Here is a 25,330-nt window from a genome sequence, read left to right as displayed (position 1 = left end):
CGGCCATTTTAGATGGATGAAAGTGGGAAGTGAGTGAGGGGCCCTCAGCAGAGAAAGGTGAGTATGAACCCACTGGCTGGGACATTTAGAGAATGTTCTCGAACCTTCATGTAGCTGCTCGTGTCCCTCACATGTTTATTCAAAATAAACCAGGAAATACTAGTTTTGTGTTGCGATGCAATGGTTCTTTTAACGAGGGGAGACGTCACTTCAACACAACACAGGAGAGACCTTTGAGCAACGCACGCCTTCACAGTCATGGTGACTTGGATTTCAAATTCTAACTTCAAACCTTTTGTAGAAATATAAAATATTTAAAACATCCATAGAAGCCCCCACCCAAAGGATTTGGTTGCTGTAAAAGCACATCTGCTTTATCTGTCGGTCTTATCCAAAGCATCTGAAATCACTTAAGTTTCCCCCGAATCAATGCAGGCTAAAGTCTCCACATTTATTAATTCCACAACAAACGTGTGACCGATCATCAGCGATCGATCTGCAGAGGCTGCGGTCGGCTTTCTGCTCCTCAGCGGACCAAAGTACACCTGCCCCTCAACTCTACGGACCACGTGCCCCCGTCGGCCCCGCCGGCCCCGCCGGCCCCGCTGGCCCCGCTGGTCCAGCACCAAACTCTCAGCATGGTTAATCTCCACGGAGCCTTTCAGCCAGCAACAAAAGACACCATAATGTGCTTTATATAGAGAGTCGACTAATCCTCTTAAGACACAAGCTAGAGAGGATGTGGGGGGATCGGGGGGGTGGCCCCCCCCACCCCCCACAGTCACATGGGACAGTCACATGGGACAAGTAATACATTAACTCAGATAAGATCGTGAAAGCTGTTTCTCCTCAAATTAAAATCTGCAGGAGGACGACAACATGGAGTTCGCTCGGGGTTTAACGAGAGGCAGTTCATTTTCCTTTTTTAGGGGGGGCCGGCCCCCCACCCCAAACGTGTCCGGTTTTGGAACTGAGCTCGGTCTAGCTAAGCTAAGGTGACGTCGAGATGTGAATCTGGAATGACCTTCCTAGTATGTTAATATATTCGTTTATCTGACAAAAGACAACAATGCAAAGGAATAAAAAATATAGATGGTACAAATTGTAATGTAAGAAATAAATGATGCAATAAAGAAACAGAAAAGGTTGTAAAAGGAAGATGATTAGCAAACTGTGCAGAAAATGAGCAACAAGATGCAAGAAAACGAATGAATGAAAGACGGAGGAGGGACGATAAGAAGATAATGGCGGCAAATCCACAAAAATATCTCATAAAGAGGACGGCTGGTGGGCGGTTAAAGACATAAAACTGCATGTTACCAGATTGACACTTAACTCCATACAACTCCAATCTTAGGTCTTACCGTCTTTTCACATCCTTCTGTGGGCGGAGAGAAGCGGCCGACGAGATCCAAAACCCAGCGCAAGTACAAAAAACAGAATCCAATTGTGTAACTTTCCGTCTGATGAGTAACGTCTCTGCTGTGGGAGGACGAAGCTTGGACGAAGTCCAAGGTGCTGAAACACACTCACAGCTCCGTGTGTGCGTAACTGTGCGTCACAGTTCTCGTCCTTCACAGCCAAACTTCTACAACTCAGAGAATGATAATACAGAATAAAACACACACACACACACACACACACACACACCTGCCAGCTAAGAGGTTCACGGCTCCCTCACATTAACTGAGAATCACACATTATCACTTTCTGCGCTGATGAGCATCCTGTGACCGACGGGCCGCTCACAAACACGCCGTCTTCTTCCCGGCGGGGGTCCCAGCAGCTTTTGGCAGGTTTCACGTGTTTTAAGCAGTTAAGTTCTTCTGTGTTAAAACAAACAGACTCGATACACGCGGCCGAGTCGCCGATAGCGGCGATAACGTTCTTCATGTACAACTAGATCACATCAAATGATTTGGTCTTTTAATGTGTCGACGGGTCGGGTGGCCTCTTTGTTATTTGGATCATTATCAGTCTCATCTGACCCCCCCCCCCCATCTGCCTCCTCCTAAATACAAAAGCAGCCGCAGATCCGGGAAGCGCCGACCCCCCCCCCGAAACCTCGAGCGCACGGCGCCCTTCAGGAGGAGCGCTTGAGCGGCTTGTGTGTGAAACCACCGAGGCCCTGAACACAAAGTCTCAGGGGCGATTAGTGTCTACGTGACGATTGAACACATCAAAAAGCCCACATCTCGCCGGCAGCTTCACAACGCGTCGAGGTGGGTGGGGGTGGAGGGGAGTGGAGGTGCGTGGGGGGGTGAGGATGTGGTGCTGCAGGTGCCGGCCGGTTGAATAGCTTTATGTTGCAATTAAGGAGATTTTCTTCGGCGTGGAGGGAACCGGTGAGAAGCGATCCGGTGGAGTGGTGGGGGTGTGATGAGGGCAGAGAGAGGGGGAGACACCAGAGAGAGGGTGAGAGAGAGAGAGAGAGGCTCCACTCTCTCCAAAGAGGTAAGTGATGTGAGGAGATGGTGACGCTTTGGATGAAAAAAGGGAAAATAAAAGTCTCTCGCCGCGGTTTGGAAAGACGGGAAACCGACCTCAAGGGTAATTAAAAAAAAATATTAGTGCTCATGTGATAATTTGATCTGTAATTAGTGTGACTTCCTACATAAACTGTATCTTGTACAACATTTGTCATTTAGTTTTCGTGCATAATGTCAGATGGGGATTGGGGGCGCCGTTGCGACATCCATCCCAACGTGATTTCTAAATCCACACAGGAGTCGTTGGCGTTTTTCACAGATGTAAGAGTCGTTGCAACTTCATAGTCGATGTGATTTTCTTTCCTCTAGCTAAGCAACAATTGCATTCCGATATGTAATCCTGTCGACACAGCTCCGATTGGCTCGTTGCTTTTCTCCCTACGGGGGGGCGGGAGCATCAGTGACCTCACAGTTTGTTTCTTGAGGCATGAACCAATGGAACCTTCTCTCCGAATTAACTTTCCTCTACTTGTGTTCCACTAGGGGGGGGGGGGCTTACCAGGATCATGTGACCGGTGGAGATGTCCATGTTGGAGTGGGCGGGCTCCTCGCTCCAGGAGGAGATGCTGCTCCTCGCCGAGGGGCTGGCGGCCGGACCGCCGTCGCTGAACTGAGACGACACGCTGTTGATGCGGGAGGACATCGGCTCCGGGCGCTCGGACGCAGGTTTGACCGCCATGCGCTGCCGGCAGAGCTCCTGCGGGAGAAAAGGAAGGAGGGAGGGAGGAAGGGAGGGGGGGGGGGGGGGGGGGGGCAGGTGAGTCATTGATACAAGTATAAGACATTCCTCTTGCATGGAGAGAACTCCACTCGAGCCAGAGGGACGTGGCGGTGAATTGTCTCCACGTGAAAGCAGGCGTCCGTCTGTGGGGGCTCCTTCATGGGAGCGATACGGGTGGGTAACTGACGGAGGAAGCGACGGATGAACTAAGAGCAGATTCAAGGTTTCAGTGTGAACAAATAATGTTCATCTTCATCTGGAATTTAGACACTACATTAATTAATTACTAATTAATTAATTAATTAATAGTAGCACCAGTAGGAGAACCTCAAGTCGTCAATCAATACCAAACCAGCCAATGACATCTATTATTTAAAATCCTGTGACTCTTGTGCAGCCTGACGGGACGCCAAAGTTTTCCCTTTAGACAGTTCTTGGCAGAGAAGATGAAAGCGTCACTGGGTTTCAGGGGGAGGGGCTTCCATGGGGGAGGGGCTTCCAGCGTCCCAGCGGTGGTCAAGGTGACTGGTCATTTTTGGGATGTTTAACGAAAGCAAAGCATTGGCACCCATAAAGTGGCCTGACCGTTTTTGTCCTCGGCTACACAGGAAAAACCCCAGTCAGCGCAAAGCAGTGCATTGTGGGTGTTTTGGTGTGTTCATACTTCAACGAGCCCACACTGTGAAATTCTTTTACGATGTCATTAGAACAAATTACCGCCCGAGAGCCAATTAGAGGACCAACAGCGGCGGACTGAAGTCCTGCTTCCACACAAACAGGTATCTTCGTCTTATTGAAGCATCACTGTGGATTATGGGACGGATGAGGGCCGTTTGCAGCTTTAACCTCAGTGACTCCCAACGAGACCAACCATTATCATACCAGTCCTTGGGAGAAATTGCCCATGTCTTAAATTATTTTAATATATTTAGTACTCATTGTTGTACAAGTACATCTGATAGTTCAGCCTCCTCCTGAAGGTAGACATTCAGATACAACAGATGAGAAAAGGATGAAAAACAGCTCCGGTCTTAATTTAATTTAATTCACTTGCGCATGTATCAGTGCGTGTGTAAGGATAAAAGCTTCCACTGATTGCATTCGATTTGGTTTTAATAAATATATGTTTCCCTGTTGTGTTTAAATAACATGTCACATGTAGATTTGATAACTCACCTAAATTGGACTGGATAAGAGCGCTGAACCAGATTCAGGGCTGAATGTTGGATGGAAGACGGAAGCGCTCACATGAATTGTGTTTTATCCTGACTTAATATTACTGCGCACGCATCAGATGGTAGAATGGATCAGGTATCAGTATTTATCTCCCCCTGAGACAGTCTGAACTATCCAGACGAGGACTAAGACGAACCATTTAAGGAGTTTGTCTTTTCTCCATCTTAACGCTGGTGACTTTAGATGAGAAGTTGTCCGATTTGGAGACGAGAAACAACAACAAAAAGTCCCAATTCAAACTCTGAGAGAATGAGAAGAAGTTGATGGAAATGTGACAAGATGGTGTTATCATGTCTGTGAAGGTCCTTGAGATTAAATTGAGAGCGATAACGTGGGTGGCTGGGGGGGGGCTATTAAGAAAACGTTAATGGGGCTCTTAAAAAAAATTGCACATTTTAGAAAATATGCAAATATGTTGAGATATCTCCACAAGTTTAAAGAAAATGTCCCGGTGCAAGTGATGATATCTTTAAATGGGATAAGTTTGAATCAACGTCCAATCCCGCGTCACCGGGACCAGTTTGATTTGACGGGAGTCAAAGGAGGCGAGGGAGGTGGGTGGGTGGGGGGGGGCACACAAACCTTTCTCCTCCTCTTCTTTTTGTTCGCTATTAAACTTGGGAATTTGAATTAGCGTTTTCCAATTAGCGGTTCAAGGCGAATCTCGGAGGCAAGTTACCGTGAAGATAAGTGAGTAAAAACAAATATTTGAAGTAAACAAAGGGGGGGGGGGGGGCAGCGTGTCATTGGACACCCTTCAGAAACAGTTTCTTCTTCCACTTCCAACAGTCTGATGTGCTTTTTTTCATTTTGTTTTTTACATTTCCATCTTCTTCCCCACCGGTAAGCAGCGGCAGGCCAGAAAATGAAGGATGTGAATCCTCCTCCGAGGCAGCGGAGTGGGACACAGTCGATTTCTGGAGTCAAGACCCCCGGAGGAGGCCATAAAATGTAGGCACTTCGGGGACGGGCGGGGCTCGTTACAAAAATCAATGCTTGCAGGACCGCTCTTACTTAAAAACACGGCGTGGAAAAGGTCAGAGCGAGAGAGGCGGATAAAAAAATCACAAATTTAATTCTAGGCTCAAAAAAGCCACTTAATATTGGATTCTGTAAATTAAATTTCACACCCGACTATTTGGGCCAAAAGGATAATTACAGCAGGCAGGGACCGGGGATGGGAATGACTGGGCGGGGGGGGGGCGGAGGGGGGGTGACCTGTTGGATCGGCGCTATCACTTCACGTGTCAGACAACAAATTATAGCAGGGGCTGAGCACAGTGCATCAATCTAGTATCAAATAAGTACGCCATAAAAGCTGCTGATGGGATAATATCACTGATACTCCAACGGCAGAGGGCTACTTTCCCTTTTAACCCCCCCCCCCCCCCCCCCACACGGTCCCAAATTGAAAGCTTTTAGTCACCAACTCCAGAAATGCTGTTCGTGAGGTAAAGAGGCGCTTTATAAAAAAGCATCATCCAAAAGGAAAGAGACTTCCATGAATTCCCTTTGAAAATAGTGAGTTCATGAGACGCATTACACGTGTTTGAAATGTATGAAACAAATAGTCTGAGAAGGTGATCAAGCAGTGACTGTCAATCAGCGTGTAGCCCCGCCCTAAAGCGTCCCCTGCTTTATGGTCTGTTTGACTCCATGGACCGTAATTCACTAAATGAGCATCATGCTGTGTTGAAGAAGACTTGAAACTCGAGATTGAGGCCATAAACAATGTTCATGAGGGAATAAATCAAGAGAGGTCTACGGGACCAGAGGAGTCGCCCCCTGGTGGCCATTAAGAAAACGGGAGGTAAAGGCGCTTATTATTGACTTGATTTTTCAGAATGTGAGGTCGCCGCCTCCCTAAACTTAACCACCTCCTTCATGTCGTTAACCGCCAGCTATTTTCAGCTTCTTTCCTCAGAAGTTTCGGTTCAAAAATGTCTTTTTTGGTTTGCAGAAACGTCACAATTCCATTTAAATAAGTGAATAAATGCAGCCCTTCCTACCTGGTAGTTGGTGGTGGCATCGCCGCCGGCGTCCGTCCCCAGGTTGGTGAGCTTCTCCTTGAGCTTGTGGTGGGAGCGGTGGCGGAGGCAGTAGACCACGGTGGAGGCCAGCAGCACCCCCACGATGCACAGGATGGACACCACGGTGAGCACCAGGAACTTGGTGGACTCCGCCTGGCTGTACTTGGTGGGGATCTGCTTGATCTGGCTCCCCTGTGGGATGGAGAAAGAAAACAGGAGGTCAGTGACGTGTTTCTTCTCCCGTCGGGAAGGGAGCGCCCCCACCCCCCCCCCCCCCCCCTCAGCCCTCACAGGCTCAGTGCTCCAGACCCTGGAAGATTGATCAGGTGATTCTCACCGATCGATGGAGCGAGAGGAACTAAATCATGGGTGGAACATCCCGGGATTAAAGCCCCCCAGCAAACAAGATGCCAAAATCCATCCGAACACCCCCCCCCACTCCAAAAAAACAGAGAGTGATCCTGCACCAGAAGATAGAATCTGTAAATCACATGGTTCTTTTATTTCCTTCGTTTTTTAGGGGGGGGGCGACATAAATATGCATATCACGGCGCTCGAAGAAAACTATAATCACAAGCGTTTGTTCCTACCTCCATCTGTGCCCCCCGGTGCCCCGAATGTGTAAACGCAGCACAGCGCTCGCCGTGTCGGAGGAAGGACCATTCCGGGCCTCCGCTCCAGCAGATCTCTGCCCACTTGGCGAGCGCGAGAACCGGGTCCTTTTTCACGCGGCACGATGGGACACATTTTACTGTTCAACCAGCGCGGCGATGAGGCGAGAAAGACCGTCGCTTCCCCGTCAGCAATCAATGACCCAAAACCCCCCCACTCCCTCCTTCAGTCATCAGCTGGCCCCCTCATTTTCCACTCTGCACATGAAGGTGTTTTCTAAGTGTGGAGGAAAGGAAGGTGCTCAGACCCCCGCTGCCCCCCCGAACCTCCCCTCGGTGGTGGAGGACACAGCAGCGATTATGCGCGGTGAGTTAATGGGAAGGTGGTTTTGAAAGAGGTCGGGGAAGGGGGCGGCGGAGTGTTAAGAAGGGGGGGGGGGGCGGCCTTGTCAACCCCCCCCCCCCCAGCCTCCTTGCCCTGTCAGCACAGAGGAAAAACCCTGTACTGTGGGGGAGGGGGGCGGTCCACCTCGCACACACGGATTGTCATGGAATTCTTGTGAGGTTCTGGGAGAGTTACCCCCCCCCCCCCCCACTAAGATTTCATTCATTGCTCAGTCCGCATTCACCACCTGATAAAGAGCGCCCGCAAAAGGACCCACAGGGGGGGGGGGGGGCGGGACTTTGCGGGGCGTCCGATTGGCTGCGAGGGAGCCGATGCGAGCCGTACTGTAAGAGCCGGCCGCATTGTAATGTGACGGCCCCCCACAGGGGGAAAAGTGGGCGTCGCCCACTGTGGCCGCCGCTGTGAAGAACATTATTAAAAAAAACAGGTGAGAAATCGCGCTCCGGAGGACCGGACGTGTCAGAGATGCACCGGGGAGCGATGCCGCGGGGGCTAATGAGGCAGTTTGTGTGTTTAATGCGTCTCCCTTGTAAAAGATGGCGGCGGGAAGGAGAAGCATCATAAACAAAAAGCAGGCGCCATTAATAATACATTACTGCTGATTCCACACGCTGCACCGCAATCAGCCGCTGCAAAAATGCACATATATTTCTCTCATGCCGCGGAAACATTCGTCATTCTGCCCCCCCCCCCCCCCCCCCCGAGTCATCTCTGGGTTTTTGTCAAATTAAGTTTCATGGGGAGGGGTCGCTTCTTGCTGGCCTCGTAATGGCCCATAATTCAGGGTGCTAACTGTAACAGCTCCTCCGTCACCTTTCACACGGCAGATGCCGGCGTTTCCAAAAGTGCAGAGACACACACACACACACACACACACACACACACACTCACCCCCCCCTCTCTTGCCTCGCAAGTCTTTCTATTGATTCAAACCATGTACTCCGACCCCACCTGCTTAATCAAGTTGGGTTGCAGTTGTTGAGTGGGTGGAGGTGAGTGGGAGACAGTCTGTGGGGGGAGGGGGGGGGGGGGGGGGGGGGCGGGGGAGTAAACGCTCATTTCACCTCCACACCTTTTCCCTTTTCGCCCGTACTGGTCAGCTGACCTGCGGCCCCTAGGCCTCCTTCTGACACCACCCCACGCCCCCCCCCCGCCCTCGTCAAATTATCGGTATATGGGAATAATCCTTCCGACTTTTGCATCGATTTTTTGGGGAGGGGGACTAAGAGAAAACACAGCCAGCGAAACCGAAACAGCGTTCCACACTTCAATCACATGGCTCAGATGATTACTTTATGACGAAAGGGGGGGGAGGGTGAGGCCAAGAATGAAAGAAAAAAATATATTCTCCCCCAGAGGGAAAAGGGGAGAAGCTTTCATGCCCCCCCCCACCCCTCTATTGTCCATCTGCCCCATGCACAGGCCGCTTGACGTACAGTGAGAGGAAAGAAGAGGCATTAGCAGAGAACCGTCAAGGATGCCGGCTGAGTTCAGCCCCTTCAGATATCAGACACCCCCCCCCCCCCAAAGCCAAGACAGGCCACTCTGAACGGAGGAGGGGGGGAGAAACCCTCTAAAAAATAAGAGAGGGGAAATGAACACAACATTTTTCCACACTCATTTTTACACAAAAATTGTTGGTTTCCCCAGATCCAGATTTCCCGTTAAAAAAAAGACTCGGCTTTGAGCCGTCCGCGCCTCGTGTGACCTCGTAGGCCGCGTCGTAGTACGCATACTTATAGTACGCATACTTATAGTACGCATACTTATAATACGCATACTTATAATACGCATACTTATAATAATCCGCTTTGCAGCTTTCCCTACAAAAGAAAATGTCACTTAAGTCAATTAAGAGATGAGATGAGGGGAAATCGGTGGTAGAAATAAGGAACGTGGGCAGTTCTTTTTCGGTTAGCGGCGGTTTTGAGACGGAGGGTTCGGTGGTGGAGGGGTTCGTTCTCCTGGTTGGGGTGTGTGTGTCTGTGTGTGTGAATGAAAAAGGGGGGGGGGGATTAGCCAGGCTCCCATAGACAAAAGGCAGATGGATTTGCACGGCTCGGGTTTATTCACAACGGGTGAGAAAAGGTCAGAGGCAGAGCGCCGGCCGGCTATTGTTGTCCTCCGAGATCCGTCCCTCACCTCCGATTCATCCCATTGAAAGGAAAAAAGTTCAGCCGGGGGGGGGGGGGGCAGGGAGGAGGAGGGGAGGAGGAGGAGAGGTGGTGGGGTGAGGGGGGGTGTAACAAAACCTTTTCGGTAAACAAGCAGATAGAAACATTAACACACACACACTCAAGTATTTGAATCTGTTCCTAACATGCACACTCATTCTGACACGCACACTTGTACACGCCTACTCTCAACACGCTGCACTCATGTGCACGCTGCACACGCACGCTGCACACGCACACATCAACGCGTTAACCCGCTTTTTCCTCCCTGAAATAGTTTCACCACCAAATCCATCAGGAAGAAGATTCCTGCTTTTTGCTGGCCTCATGTGTTCACCGGACCAACGGAGTGACTCCACCTCTGCGTGTGTGTGTAGTGTGTGTGTGGGTGTGCGACACCACACACACACACACTCCAACATTTCAATGAAGACAGCACGGCCAGATTTAAAGTTCAAGCCAGAGAGAGGGACTCCACTCAAACACAAAATACATAATGCCTCCCCTCTTTTGTAAAAGGGATGGTGCATAACATGTGCACCCCCCCTGCCCCCCCCCCCCCACCACCACACACCACAATCCAACAGGAATGAAAGAAGAGGAAGAAGAGTAGGAGAGACTTAGAGGTTTGGCGTTATTAGCATGCAGAACAACAATTCAATCCTACCAAAAATCCATGGTGAGGTGACGCAACAGACACCTCCGCCCGCGTCTACGCCCCCCCCCCCCCCCCTCCAGTCCGGCTGCTCCGACACCACCGACTCAGAGACGGAACGCCACCGGGCGGAGGAAGAGGAGAAGAGAGGGAGTTTCATCACCTCCCATCATCCACTTTCTCTCCCTTGACACGAAAAAGAAAGTTCCCAGCTTCCTCTCCTCCTCTTCCTCCTTTTTTCTTCTTCGCCATCCTCTTCTCGTCCGCCGCAAAAAGAGACAAAAATGAAAATTGCAGATTTTTCTCCATTCTTCTCCCCCTTTTTTTTCTACACTCAGCGCACGTTCCAAGAGGAGCGGAGAGGAGGAAGAGGAGCAGCAGCCTCCAACACCTCCACAGAGAGGAATGAGACGCTGTTTGCTTTTTCGGAGGGAGAGAGAGAGAGAGAGAGAGACTACAAAGTGCGCGGTGGGGCTCCTCCTTATATTCCTCCCATCCCTCCCTCCATTCCCTGCCTGTCTACTGCACATGTCACCTCCCCTCGTTGCCACGGCGACGGCTCCACATGTTGCCGACAGGAGGAGGAAGAGGGGAGGAAGAGGAGGTGAGGACAAGAGAGGGAAAAGGGGAGGGATGGGGGTGAGAGAACAAATAAGGAGAAAGGAAAAGCAAAGAAGGAGGCAAAAAGTAGGAGGAAGGGATTAAGGAGCGGCAGAGCGAGCGGGAGAGGAGGGATGAGGCCGCGAGGAAATGAGGAGAGGAGAAAAATACTTGTTTTTCCTTCAAAGAATGAGAATCACTCCGTCAGAGCTGCTGCTCGATTCTCAGGATTCCTCTTCGGGATCATCCTGAGGAGGACGCACTGCACCTCCTCGCCCACGACCATGTGACCCGAGGAGGTGCTCTGCATAGAGAGAGGAGAAGCGATGAGGAGCTGGGAGACCGATAAATAAAGAGTGACATCCCGTCATCGGGGGAAGCAACTGGACATCCATATTCATACCTGAGAATACTTTTCAACATTTGATCTAATTCCCAATCAGTGCCACAATGTGTCAATCAGGAGAACACAATGTTTTCTTATTGTTAAATATCCACATCATGTGGGGACATTTCATTTCAGCACCACAGGGACGCTGCAGGCTCATCTGAAATATTGATATATTCATCAACAAATCAAATCAGTGTCATTAATACAAGTTTTATGCATGTAACCTTTTGATTAAGGAAGTAAAGGCTTTACTTTTTACCCCAAAACTAATTAAAAAAATTAGAATCTCCTCATTTTATCTTTGGAAGCAAAAGTGATTAAATAAAACCTCCTTTTCATCGCATCTCCCCGACAATCTACTTCATCTCCAGCGTCTTCGCCAAACAGAGAGTGCAGTGGACAGTTACAGTTTGTGCTGTCAGACACAGACACACACACACACACTATGGTGCCCCCCCCCCCCAGGACTAATCAACAAATAGGGCTAATGAGTTATTAGCTGCGGAGAAGGAGGCGCCGAGACCGATGGAGGACCAACAGCTGCAGCAAACACGGGATCCAGGAGGGATCCAACGTTAAGACAGGAAGGTGTGTGTCTGTGTGTGTGTGTGTGTGTGTGTGTGTGGGTGTGTGTGTGTGTCCCATCGCACTGTGTGCAGCTCGGCTTAGAAACGAAAGTGAGGGGGCAAATGGAGGAGATGCTGCCTAATGCAGATGACAAGGTCTTTCCTTGGGACTGTGTGCGTGTGTGTGCGTGTGTGTGTGCTGATGTGTGTGTTTGTGAGGGGGGGCTCTTTAGTTCATCTTTCTATTCAACAGCCCCCCCCCCCCCACACACACACACACTCCCTCCAACTCCTTCACAAACACCCCCACACCTCCTTTTGTCCCCTTCAGCGGCAGCTGGAGGTGGCAGGCAGTGAGGACCCTGCTCCGAATGTGTGTTTGGGGGGGGTGGGGGGGGGGGGGGTTGCTTGGTGGACGGTGGATTATTTTGGCGGGGGCAATTTGTACCCCCCCCACCCCCCCTTCACCTACCAAGGTCTGATCACAAGCTGACTGAACTGGAGGCGAGCGAGAGTACACCCACAGGCTGTTATTCTCCAGAGCTACGCCCCCAAAACACACAAACACACCTACACACTCTCACACACCTACACACACCGGCGCCACCTCCACCTGCTCCCACTCTCTCCGTCTCCATCTACATCACCGTTGTGTAAGAGCCTCTGGAACTCAAAGCTTTATGATGGATGACCTCCGGTGTGATACAAAGACTCGACAGGATTACAGTGCCGCATCGTAGCAAGGTGAGTGTTTTAAAGCCTCACCAGTCAATATGTTTTACATCAACATGGGTGAAGTAAATACATCTGAGAGCAGGTGGAGTATTCTACATAGCCAGATTAAAATTACCCCCCCACATCCCCTCAAAAAACGGTTTATATTCTGTGTTACACTGCACAGTAGACACAGAGGTGCAGACATCCATTGAAATAATAATAATAATAATCCATTGAATTAAAAATGAGACCACTGTGACAGAAGGTAAAAAACGGAGGTCTAACGAGATTAACAAAAGAGTCATTTAAGTCACAGGGGCGGAGTGTTGCCTTCGCTTTAGTCCAAGCTGGAGTTTGAAAGCCGCGCTCCAGAGTCAGATGATTTTAGATGAGGATGAGGTCACCTTGGTAACCACTCTGGACTAGACTTGAAATCACTAAGGCAGCATGTTGGAGACTAAATAAATAAAAGGAATTAGATCAGTGCTGAAATGACAAACGTTTGATAATAATTCAGTCTGGGAAGAACGTCGCGCACTTCATCTTTTGTGCTGGAGATCTCCCTCCATCCAACATGTGAAACGTAACCATAATCAGCATAAATGTCAGTCAATATTGTGTATTGTCATAAAATCCTTTCTTCTTTTCCAACAAAGATCTCCACCAGCTGTTAATCTGTTCGATGACAAGAGAGCTGGTGGCCATGAAGCCGCGTGACACCTGGAGAACGAGGTCTCCGCTGCCGTCAGCCGCCGACCAACCGCCTCCTCACAATGACCTCGTGGGCAACATCACTCATCTCGCAACCGCCGTCCGCTCCGTCGGATGGAAGCGCCATCGGGGGCCCTGATTGGCCGTCGCCTGGTTACCCGGCGACAGCTAGCGCCACATTCAAACGGCCCCACCGGCGGACGGGCGATGAAAGGCTCGCCTCTCCTTGTCTTCCTCCCAAACGACGGCTCATTCAGGCCGGGACCACCGGGCCGAGGTCCCTTTGTGTGCCGCCGCAACACATCTTGGATTCCTGCGACTTGCCGTCCTGCCCCCCACTCGCCTCGCCTTTTCAGATGGCACCCGAGACAAAAGGGCCATTATCCGCGTGATGTGGCGACCCCCTCGCCCCCCCCCCCCCCCCCCCCCCCCCTCGTACAGTAGGCGAGGCATAACATCTGGGGCTGAAGGGGGTACCCTCCTACAGTCTCACATGTCAAAGTGGACGAGTGGGACAGTCACTCAATGCGACCCCCATTAGCAGTTAGCACGGCAGGACAGTGTCGCCCCCACCGATTGCTAAAGGCCAACGTTAGTTAGCTACCGTAATGTTGTTAACAATGTAGAATTATGAGGTCATAATAAACGTTCACTGCTTCCTTGCAGGTTCCAGATGGTGTCAGTTCTCGTACAACAATCATGTGCATATGCGGCTAAATGGAGTTACAATGCATCATGATGTAACTTAATGCAACGCCCATTAGCGTTAGCAGTTAGCTCAGCAGGACTGTGATCACCCCGTTACCCACATTACCTGAAATAGTGTTGAAAAATCAAGCATTACATTTACTGAATTTGGGCTCCCTCGGTACGTCTCCACTCCGATTATTCGGCGTGTGATGTGTTGTTTTCACTTCATTTTACCATTCAGCCAAAGAAGAATATTTACATAATGGAATTTTTCACTATGGGTTATTCTAGCCAAATGAAATACAGTTGTTGCACTGTGGGACCCGAGGAGCCTCAAATGATCTTACTGTTTCACGACATTTCATCACACAGCCACACGCGTCTGGACACTTGCAATGAACAAAAAGCACCGCTGATTTCCTCCGTTTGGTCCCTGCAGCCTTCAGCTACACCCGCTACGCGCGCCTGTCTTTCATGTTGTGTGGAGCTCCTACAAATCATCAGCTGCATTCACCCCATCTGTGTTCTAGTGCGACTAATGTGTCTGTGGTTATTCTGCAAAAGGAAAATGAGCCCATGTTTCCTGTTATTTAACACTACAATTCATAACATATAATACCGGCGCTCTCACAGCGCAAAGTGCTGCGTCTCCCTCCCTCCTCGCACAACAAATGGAGCCTTTTTCCCTCCATTTGTTGTGAGAGGAGAAACGTGAGGGAGGGACGAGATGGATGGGTCCCCCTCAACCGTCATCTTTATCAGCCATCGTCCCCCGCGGCGAGGAGGACGCCGCGCAGCTCTGCAAAATAAATGGAGGGGTTATTTCCTGGGGAGATGAAGGCAAAGGGGGGGCACTAGCAACTTTACGCAAACAGGTCGGAGATACAAAGTAAGCGGCTAAAACCAACATTGAAACATTTATGGTGAACACCAATGGCGAACTGGGCAGTGCAGTGGATTCACCAACATAATAACCGCTAACCTCGATCCAGAGACTCTCATCACGTTGCAGTTTTTCCCTAAATAAGAAAGTGGAAGCCTCAGAGAAACAGTTATCAGACTAGTTAAAAGACTCATTCAGTTTTATTCATTATAAGGCTGGTCTGAGGCGAAAACACAGATATGCTAGCAAGCAGCTAGCGTGTTTTGCCTGGCAACCAATTCTGTGTGTGGAGGCAGCCGGGTGGACATTTTCACTGTTAGCTGTTAATAATAAAACAAAAACACATTGTCTTATTGCCATTCTTGATTAAAACGCCCCCAGCTGCTTTATGTATATATATAAAAATATAAATATATTGACTTTAATCAATGTAGGCCTATGTGTAGACTAGTAACCATGACAATGAGTCGTCCACAAACTGGAGCTCACCTAAAAAGGGAATACGTTATTATCCAACTCCAATCATCCCGACCCTCCCGCGGTCATTCTGAAGTTCCGTGTTAGCGGCACGCTGCAAACAGAATATTGAACACGCGTGACCCAGAGAGCGCGTCCTACAAGATGGAAGCTCCCCCACCCCGTGCATAATCATCGGCTTCATCGGTTTGAATCGGACCCATTATTCAAATAGTCACATTAAAAAAGAAAATCACCCATTTACGTCCCAAAAGCGCCCAAGTTCACATCAACAAGACTGTTTTCTCTGCGCAGCTTCCCTTGTTCTTCTTGTTTTAGTCTTGTGAAAGCTCATAAATATAAGCTTATAAAATAAATGTGGCTTTAACCTTCAAACTACTAATACAAAACGCCCTGGAAGCTGGCATTTGAATTCCCCCGATGCGTGAAGTCTCTAAACATCCTCTTTCTACTCCGCACTAGCAAACCGTCTTACTTCAGCTCCCTTTACTTCCATAAATAACACATACTCCCACATGAGAGAATTAAATACACTGAACAACCAGAATCCAGAGAGGGGGGGGATTAGAAACATAAAGGTTGACATCTTGAAGCAGCGACATGCGGGAGATTTAAAGGTGAAACGACGGTTCAATCGACTCAAACTAGCGGCGCGTTGTGCAAACATCCCTTGATCTCTGAAGGAACCATCTGCCCCCGTTTTACTCCAATCCATCAGGACTTATTGTCACCTTTTGTATTTTGTGTGCCCTCCTGCAGAGGTCCAGGGACAGACAAGGTGAGCGGCTGACCTGCAGAAAGGTCACTTTGTTTCTGGTGACAACCAGAAAGCGGCTTGTGACCGAGGCTTAAAATAGTAAATAGGAGAGGACCTGTGGCAGTGAGCCGAGATGGCATCGCCGGACCTGCGCGCTCTTCTCAAATCTCTTTTCTGCGTTGAGTATTTGTGATGATTGATTCCTCTCCATCGCTGTGGAAACTGAGGACCAGAGTGTGTGGAATCTGACCAGAGATCAGACTCCCAGAAGGTCCTTTGGCGGCTACATTTCAGGTGCAACTTGGCTCCTTCTGAACTCACATTGGAAACCAAAGCTAACTGCAGCAAGGCTCTGGGAACAAGCTGCAGACGCTCACATTGGTGGTAATCTGAATGTTTTCACATCGGAGGCTTTTCTTGGCTACGAATGACTTGTGTACAGAATGTGAACGTTTTATTTGAACTCCTTTGTTTCCTCTCGACGCTCAGTCAGATGATTGCGATCACTTCATCCTCTACGAGGCACCAAAACATCGAATGGATGCCAAATGAACACACTGCAAATTGAGTTTTCCTTCACGCCTTCACTTAGAAGCATTTCAAGCTGGACGAATGAGTCGCTGGATCGGTTCATGGAGAACCAGCCCCCCCCCACCCCCCCATCGGGTCTCATTGACTTTCCCGGGGCCTTCTTGTAATTGATTGGCAATCAGCCACTCGTGACTGACACCTAGAAGACAGGTATTCATCCATTTCACCTGCCGTCGCTCTCATTTCATGGTGGGTGCATGTTAGGCACTGGCTGTTTATAGCTGTTATCGAAACGCAGACCATCTAATTACCCCGCCCCGCCCCCGGGAAACGTCCCGGCGAACTCCGTCCATGCTGATCTCAGGGGCTTCTGTCAGATGTCCTTGGGAGGATAAAGGATCCAAGTTCGCATCCGCATTCGTATCTCTTTATCCAGAACGAGATGAAATGATCAATTGCCTGAAATGTACAGTGGGGCGTTATCTCTTCTTTTTCATTTTCATTCAGCTTTTTGATGGGGAAGATTGCGGTGGTCTTGCTCTGGAAAACAATGCAATCTGTTTCAAAGTATTCGCGGCCTGATGAAAGCTGCCAAGGTCGAACTTAAGCGAGATCGCTCCATCAAAAAACATTATTTGTGCACCGGTTTGCCTGGAGTGGCCTTCTGAAAAGCTGCTGTGGCTGGAGAGCGAGGACGTGTGGTGCGTTAGCGGTTATGTTGCACACGTGTGTCTGTGCGCACGTTCATTAAGGGGACACGTCTCCTACAACTCTACTCTGAGTGCAACGGAGCGTTTGCTCAGAGCCCCTCAGTTTCTCTGTCGGGTTGACAGTAGCCACAAACAGGAAGTTGACCGCGCAAACGAAGCGGCCGCTAGCTGCAGTCAGTTACGTGGGAGAAAGCGAGACGTTAGCTGAAGATGGAGCGAGAGCTGTTTGCATTGGATGTTAAACAAACAGAAGCGCGACATACAGCAGAGAACTGGCCGTCAAACAGAAGGGGGGTGAGTGGCAAATGGACCACCGCTATGCTAAACTAGCTGCTAGGCTAAGCTAGCTAGAAGAGTCGCGAGTTCAACATGTTCCACCCGGTGGAATTCTGCCTCCAAGATGATCAAATGTGTGTAGTTTTGTGTTTAAAATGACATTAACAATTAAACTAGAGTCTTCTAAAGTGATTACTCATTACTTAATATTTAGTCCTTCAAAGAAAAACAAACATTAAAAACAACATTGTAACAACAACAACATTCATTAATCGAGATTTCAAAATGTGCGATTAATTAGTTAATTCTTTTACTCTACTGACAGCCCTATTAAATACATCTGATATTGTGATAATACTTGTGATCTTTATAAACACCTATCAAAATTAAAGCAGCTGATGCTGCTCGTCCAATGAGGGGAGTAGCTTTTGACGGCTGTTGTGGTGGGGGGTGGGGTGTCGGGGCGATCACGGCTGAGCCCTGGGGCCGTGACAGACTTCCTTCCCCCCGTGGAGAGCAGTGTCCGGCTAACGGCGTCTGTCAGGCTCTGCGGCCTCCGAGCTAACAGAAACCTTTGGCTGCAGATGCCACACAGTGTGGCGCCGGTGCTCCCATCACCGCGTGGGGGGGGGGGGGGGGGCATGAAGAACAGACTATGCGGTAAACAACATAACAAGTCTGAAAGTCTTATTATGTGGTTTTGCTTGTTGTGTCATAAGCATCTTTTATTAGTAACGGTAGCTCAGATGTGTTTTTGCGATGTGAAACAACTGGACTGCACCAGAGATTGAGACCATGAACTCATGTTTACAATGTTTACCGAGGGAATAAATCAAGAGAGAAGTAGGGTCATTTTCTCATGGACTTCTATGGGACCAGAGGAGTCTCCCCCTGCTGGTCACTGCAGAGTAACGTCCTCCCCGACCAGGTAGACCACATGAGCAGCACCTGGGATGCATCCCAGCATGCATCTGCCCCTTGGGGCCTCCTGCTGTGAGGTTTCATTACCATATCAAAGGCCACTCTGGCGCCGTGTCTCGGGCCGGAGAGAAAAAAGGAGAGGCAGCACTTCAACAGGCGCTCGTGGAGCCCTTTGAATATGTATGGCAGCAGATGCAGGTGATGCAGAGTGTGTGCTCTCAGGTGCACTCTCAGGCTCATACATGCAGGTGAACAATGTGTGCAAGCTCACGCGCATGCCATTGTTTTCATCTTCTGTGATTTATTTCTGCCTCTTTGTGATGAAAATTACAGATGGAGCCGGGCACCGCGGTGAACAGACAACCTTGATCTAGAGTGTGTGTGTGTGTGTGTGTCTGCCTCATGAATATTCTCTTTCAAATCCAGCTCTGTTGTCGGGCACCTGGGCAGGCGGCACAAAACAATAGTTTGTCATTAGGAGCGATGGTATCGCTGCTCACTGCTGCCTGAGACTCCACACAAAATATCAAAAACCGCCGAAACAAAAAACACCATCAAATCCATCCAGACACGCTTAAACAACACGCCTGTTTCATTGAGCTCAACGCGTGGCGACCTTCACACCGCGCCATCAGCGTGTTTAAGGCTTTATGGTTCCCCCCCGCGAAGCACTTGTGGTTACTTCCTGTCCGCAGGAGACTGCTGCACAGCGAGGAGAGGGAGGTGCGGGGGGCTAACGGCTATCGGCCATCTTGCCAATGTCTTCCTGCGTGAGTGGCCAACCTGAGAGCCGTCTACTATTGTTTTTATTGTTTTTTCCTTTTGTTTCACTGGCTCCTCCCCTTTATCTGTGGAGTCGCTGTTGCAGACGGACGGATTGGATCGCGTTGATTAGCGGTGAACAATAAGCGCCCTGGCCGGGGGTTTGGAGGGGGATTAGTGCCACTCCAGGACAGTTTTAATCTGGTTGCTGCCACGGCAACCTTATCTCCCCACACACACACACACACACTTAATTGGACGCTAGTCTCAAAGTGTTGAAACATGAAACTTAAATGAGGATGTTGAAGGGAAACAGAGCCGTCTCTCCTGCAGCAACAGGCCGAATGACGTCATCAGAACACATGCTGAGTGGTTTGCTTGCTGCAGTTATGTCTCATAGCTTTGCGCGAGTTAATAGATTGATTTACCGATGAGAGTAGCAGCAACTTCCAGCTTAAACTGTCTCCAGATGTCCTGCCGACAAACCAACACGTCCTCGTTCTCACTTAAATTTTGCATTTCCCCAAGATCATTAAAGGGGTTTTGTCGTTATTTTGGTAATTGGCCTTAAAAGACAAAAAGGCAATGAACCAGGATCTCTGAAGCCTCGGCCAGGAGAGAAGGCGAGTCAGCTTCCTCAGTAGCTGAGGAATCAGGAGGTGAGGTGATGAATGGTGGATCACCCGCGGAGAGAAGTGGACCAGATGAGTCACTCTGACCTCAGGGGGGCGGCTTTGGTTCCTTTCACCAGACATCTTTCAATATGTGTGTGTGTATATATATATATATATATATATATATATATATATATATATATATAAATGTATCTGTTCACACAGATACGTACGCATCGATGAGGAAAAAAGAAACCACTCTCACAAATGGCCTCCTTGGGTTTGTGTGTTTTAAGCTGCCAGCTGTGATGCAGTATGTTAATATTATGACATAATAATATGATAAACATGTTGGGGGGGGGGTGATGGATGTGTGGTTCACAGGTTCAGACTCATAACTGGCTCCCGTTTGCAGCCAGGTATTGATCACCATCAATACAGCCCCCTCCTCGTCTCTCTCTCAGACCTCGCCGCTGTCACTGTGATGAGCGCGGCGAGCGGCGTGCCGTCGCGGCCGCAGTCTAACTCTGGAATCAGTGGGCGAGTGCAGCCGCTCAGCAGTCTATTTGTCTCGGCGACGGCGGAGAACGGCAACGCTGAGATGTGAGGGGCGGCGGGGGGGGGGGGGGCGGCAATCATCTGAAATGCCGCTCGCCGAGACGCAGAAGTACAATTACAACGTATCTTTCCCCATTCCGTCGTGACTCATGGTCAATAGAATGCAATCAACACATTTGAATAGCTCGTTAGTGACGTCTGGGTCTGCCCCCCCCCGTCCCCCGTCCCCCCCCCATTGTACTCAGAGAGACTTTCTGCACAAACAAATGACACATCCAAAGAGGAGCTTTTCCTCTCTTGTGTCGTCTCTCCATCCGATTCGGAGACACTGACACCTCGTAAATAAATGCGTTAGATGACAAATACGGCACTCTGATATGTGCACTGATGTTATGCTGCTTATTCAACATGAAACATTAAATCTGCACGATAAACAACAAAAACACCCTTTTCTATACTCACGTCGGTGACCCCGGCCTCCAGGATGTTGAGCTTCGCTTCCTCCTCCACAGCTTCTTTCTGCCGAACTATTGTCCGAAGAAACAGAGGGAGAAGAAAATAATGCCAAAATATTAAAAGGGTTTTACGGAGAATTAAAAAATGGAATATTCGTGCCGCCAGTGGGTGATTCTGAAAGGAAACCAGCCGTCGTGCACACGCTTCCCGTGATGCACATGTTCTGAATGCTCCTTGTGTATTTTGTTATTAACCTGTTTAATTCACCTCACGCTACTAAAGTAATTCAAGGGCCATTTTCTTGACCAGACTTGAGCCGCCGGCTGGGGCCAGTGGTGATGTCACCGGGGTTATCTTGTCAGCACTTCCCAGACGCCAACGTCTGCTGAATTATGGCAAGGACCCCCCCCCCCCCCCCCCCTCCTACCTCCCCGGGGCCTCGGCCTTGTGTTCTGCCGTCCCGAACCAAACAAGCTATTACTGTAGCATATCAAATATGAATTCCTAACCTGACCTGCCGCTGGGCAAACGTTACAACAAATGTCCCCACAAATAGAATTACCCCCCCCCCCTCCCAAACGCCTTGAAGGAAAACTAACGGAGGGCTACAATTTAAATTCACGGCGGCGCGCAATATTAAAGCCAGAACAAAATAAAAAAGGCGAGGCTACGCGATGGATCCACGTTACTTTGCATCTGAACACAGCGGTGGGGACGGAGACAGCGTCTCCTTCTGTCCGCACGCCGGGCAGATGAAGGATATGCAAATAGCACCGCAGTCCTGAGATATCAGATTTTATAATCAGTCCTTTACTCCGTCACGGCGCGATTGGCTGGTGTTGTGTAACGGCGGACATTTAACCCCGCCTTCCAGACGAGAGGCTCCCTGCGGTGCCTCCGCATCGAGGCCCTGAAGATGACACTTAAGCTACGGGCATCGAGTGTCCGAGGCTATAAGGAACCCACGAGTTGTTTAATATCCATAAAAGAAGGAAGAATAGACTGGTCTGGGTTGCATAACCTGTAATAAAAAGTTTTTTAATGGAGAAGCAGCAGACAGGTCGCCGCCCCGGAGCGAGTGAACAGGTCTTAATGGTGCCTTTATGGACGTGGTTTAACATGGTGAAACTATAGATCTATATATATACATTATATATGTATAAGAAGACAACCTCTCAATCACGGTGAGCCCCGCCCTAAAGCATCCCCTGCTTTATGGTCTGTTCGACTCTAAATGGACCATAATTTACAAAATGAACATCGTGCAACATCATCGGAGTAAAAAGCTACATAGATCCTGAACACAAACACATATGAAAGGATTCTTCCAGTTGGGAGGGAATCAAAAGAGTCGAGTTTCCCGGAGGGACCGGCGGCATCACAGGCGCAGGGCCCCGCTTTAATCAACCGAACACACCGGAGGGCCTCGCCGAGGCCCCCAGCCAGATTTCTCTCGCAAACCCCCCCCCCCCCAAAACTGATTCCTTTTTTAAGAAGCTGCAATGTGAAGGGCCGGAGATGCGAGCGAGGCGGAGATGAACTACAGACTGGGGGCGAGTTGAAGTACTCAGATTACGCCCCCTTCTTCTCTCTTTCATGTTCAGAATATTCCATTTTCCGAAAGGAAGTAGCGAGGACCAAATCTCATTTCTACAAAACGGGGCCCCTTTGTTTTCCCTCCGCGAAAACACATGCAGGCGCTTCATTTGTCAAACCGGGACGCCCCTGAGTTTTGTTTTATGTTAACTCAATGTATCTGTGGCGCCTGGGGTGTGGGGGGAGGAGTGGGGGGTAAAGGGAGTGGGGGAGGGAGACGCAGCGAGTGCCGAGGAATCAGAAACGCTTCATTTTTCACTATTGACAAAAGGGCCCCCGAACGGCTCCAGCGGGCCCCCGACCCGCAGAAGAGATGCAGCAGCGGGGGCGTTATTAAAGAAGCCCTGTAACCACACCCACCTGCGCGCGTCCCGCGCTGCCTCGCGGGTACGTTTCAGGAGCCGCGTAATGAGAAGGAAACGCCGGCCATCCTTCAAGAAGAAAAAAAAAAAAAAAGGAGGCAAGGCAACGGCGTCGCCGCGGCGACACGATACAGCAGGAATACAGGTAATTACATCAGATGACCACGAGACCCCCGCCGGGTGGGCTTTGAATGACAATAAGGAAAAATAATAAGAATAACCAGATCCCACATAGTGAGGAGCTCTCAGTGAGGGAGGGGGGTGAAGAAAAGAAATCCCTTCAGAAAGGCAGCTGACCCCTTTTTGTTATTCAACGGATGTGACAGATCGGTGATGTAGAATAGAAAACAACCCTCACACGTATAGACGGGTCAATAACGCTTATTTAATTCTTCACTACGACTGACATTCTGATTTATTCATTACATGTAGCATGTTCATGGCTGCCTCCATCAAAATGGACATTTAGAAAATATCTCCACATGATCCGCTCCTAAACTTCTCCCCCTTACAGCAGGGACAGGGGGTTGTTGGGCTGATGATGATCACTTGGCGGGGGGATAAGACTGCGAAAATGTGGGGCGCCATTTATCAAAGCTCCTGCAGCCCCAAGCAAGCCAGGGAGGATGGGAGCTAGGAAGCGAGGGGGCGAGAAAGGACAGGAGCGAGGGAGTACGAGAGCGAGAACCCCTCCGACGGGCCAGCCGACACCAACTCGGCAACCCCCCCGGCAGCAAGAATATCCACATTATTCTAGACTCAAATTTGTCTGTTAATCACAACTGAATTGTCTGATTTGGGCGACAAAGTGAAGGGCGAGCAGAGGAGGCAACGAGCGCAAACCGGGAAATGGTTTAAGGAGTCAGACTTGGTGACACGGGTGAAAGTGGCGATGCCCCCCCGCCCCCCCTTCCCACCCCTCCACCCCGCTCCGGTTCCCTGCCTGTGCTCTCTATGGAAAATAAAGGCAAAAACAAGAGAATAAGAGTCAAGAAACGGCATCAAAATTCATCCAGTGACCTCCATTTGTTTCCATAGCAACGCAGCCAGCAATATTTGGCATAAAAGAAGGACTGAAGAAATTCACATTTAAACCACGGTTTGTTTTACTGTAATAAACCACATAAGAATTATTAAACAGAATTATAATAAAACTGCTTAGTCTGAATGAGTATAAAAACACAAAGAAGAGGCCCCCACTTACATTTTGACATTTAGCCCCCCATCACCCCCCCTCTGATGGATGAACTTTACAGCTCATGACAGCAGGTACAGCAGCAGCATCCCAAAGTGATGAAAAATGGAAATATATAATGAGCTGGTCGCGATGAGAAGCGTTATAATTGTGTACGTGGAGGGAAAGCTCTTCTTCTGATTAAACAGACATTAGTACGTTAAATCAGAGTGTTTACTTCAATATTGTGATGCTGGGATGGAAGTTATTGGCTCCAATCTTGCGCGGAAGAGAAAGGTGTCCATGTGACCATCGGTGTCGTGGAGCGACTGGCGGCTCTCAGATCCTTGCGTTTCTAATCGTCAACCCCGGAGCCAGCGCACGCCGCCCGCAGCCGGACCGGCTTCCTGCGTGGCGCGTTCGTGCCTCTCCCCGAGCCGTCCTTCTGCTCCTCGTCCAACACCGGTCCCCCTAAGCCGCCCACTAAGACCGCTGAGTAGACGTTGTCACAACATACTTGTGCATGTGAGGAATTCTCTAAAGAGCGACGAAAGCTCATGGATCACGTGACATTTGATGATTAAGCAAATGTTAAAAGGTCCACGTGATTGAAGCTGTGATTTAACTGGAGATTCAAGCTCTTCCATCCAATCCACCATGCATGCATACATACATGTGTGACACATGCTGCGAAAGACGAGCGGTCCGGAAATAAACATATATGAAAAACCTTTCTGATGGAGGAGGAGGGGAATTATTATTCCAGCCAGATGGAACCGGATGTTGATGATTGGAGTCACGTTCTGTATTTCAAGATGTCGCCACCAGTCGCTTTGTAACTTAAAAGCATTCAGAGAGCTTCTCTGTGCCAAGGCTGCACGGGAAGGAACGTAAACCATAAAACCCAAACACATTACACATATATATATATATATATATATATCTTGATTTATTATGACATAATGCGTGCGAATCGAAAATATGTGGAATTGTGTTGCATGTTGGTTCTAAATAAAAACAAAACTTGTTTTCTCCAAGGACACCCGTCTTTTTCTTATCACCCAGAATGTCTGATAAGTGCTGCATATAAGGAAGGCCTCGAGCCACTCTTCCCTTCTACAAACAAACAGCCCCCCCCCCCCGCCAAGACCACATTAGACCGACCGGCCCCCGGGGGCCCAGTGGCCACGATAACGGAGCCTTTCACATCAAGACGTTATCCGGACAAACCGTCTCGTCCCAACGCTCTTAATTAC

The 25,330-nt window shown here is 49.4% G+C and overlaps 1 protein-coding gene across 1 annotated transcript in view; it reads right to left on the bottom strand.

Annotated features, from left to right (window-relative positions):
* LOC120816468 (receptor-type tyrosine-protein phosphatase N2) overlaps positions 1–25,330 on the bottom strand; it is a 74,062-nt gene that overhangs the window by 18,967 nt on the left and 29,765 nt on the right. Inside the window, exons 12-14 of the mRNA XM_040172083.2 lie at positions 20,949–21,013; positions 6,456–6,668; positions 2,989–3,186 (exon numbers count right to left, since the gene is read on the bottom strand). Coding sequence (XP_040028017.2) covers positions 2,989–3,186; positions 6,456–6,668; positions 20,949–21,013 — 476 coding nt within the window. The remainder of the gene's footprint in view (positions 1–2,988; positions 3,187–6,455; positions 6,669–20,948; positions 21,014–25,330) is intronic.

This window comes from Gasterosteus aculeatus, chromosome 3, assembly GCF_964276395.1.
Source record: "Gasterosteus aculeatus chromosome 3, fGasAcu3.hap1.1, whole genome shotgun sequence".
NCBI lineage: Eukaryota > Metazoa > Chordata > Actinopteri > Perciformes > Gasterosteidae > Gasterosteus > Gasterosteus aculeatus.
The sequence above is the reverse complement of the archived record's forward strand: the minus strand, read 5'-3'. Positions and strand labels throughout refer to the sequence as shown.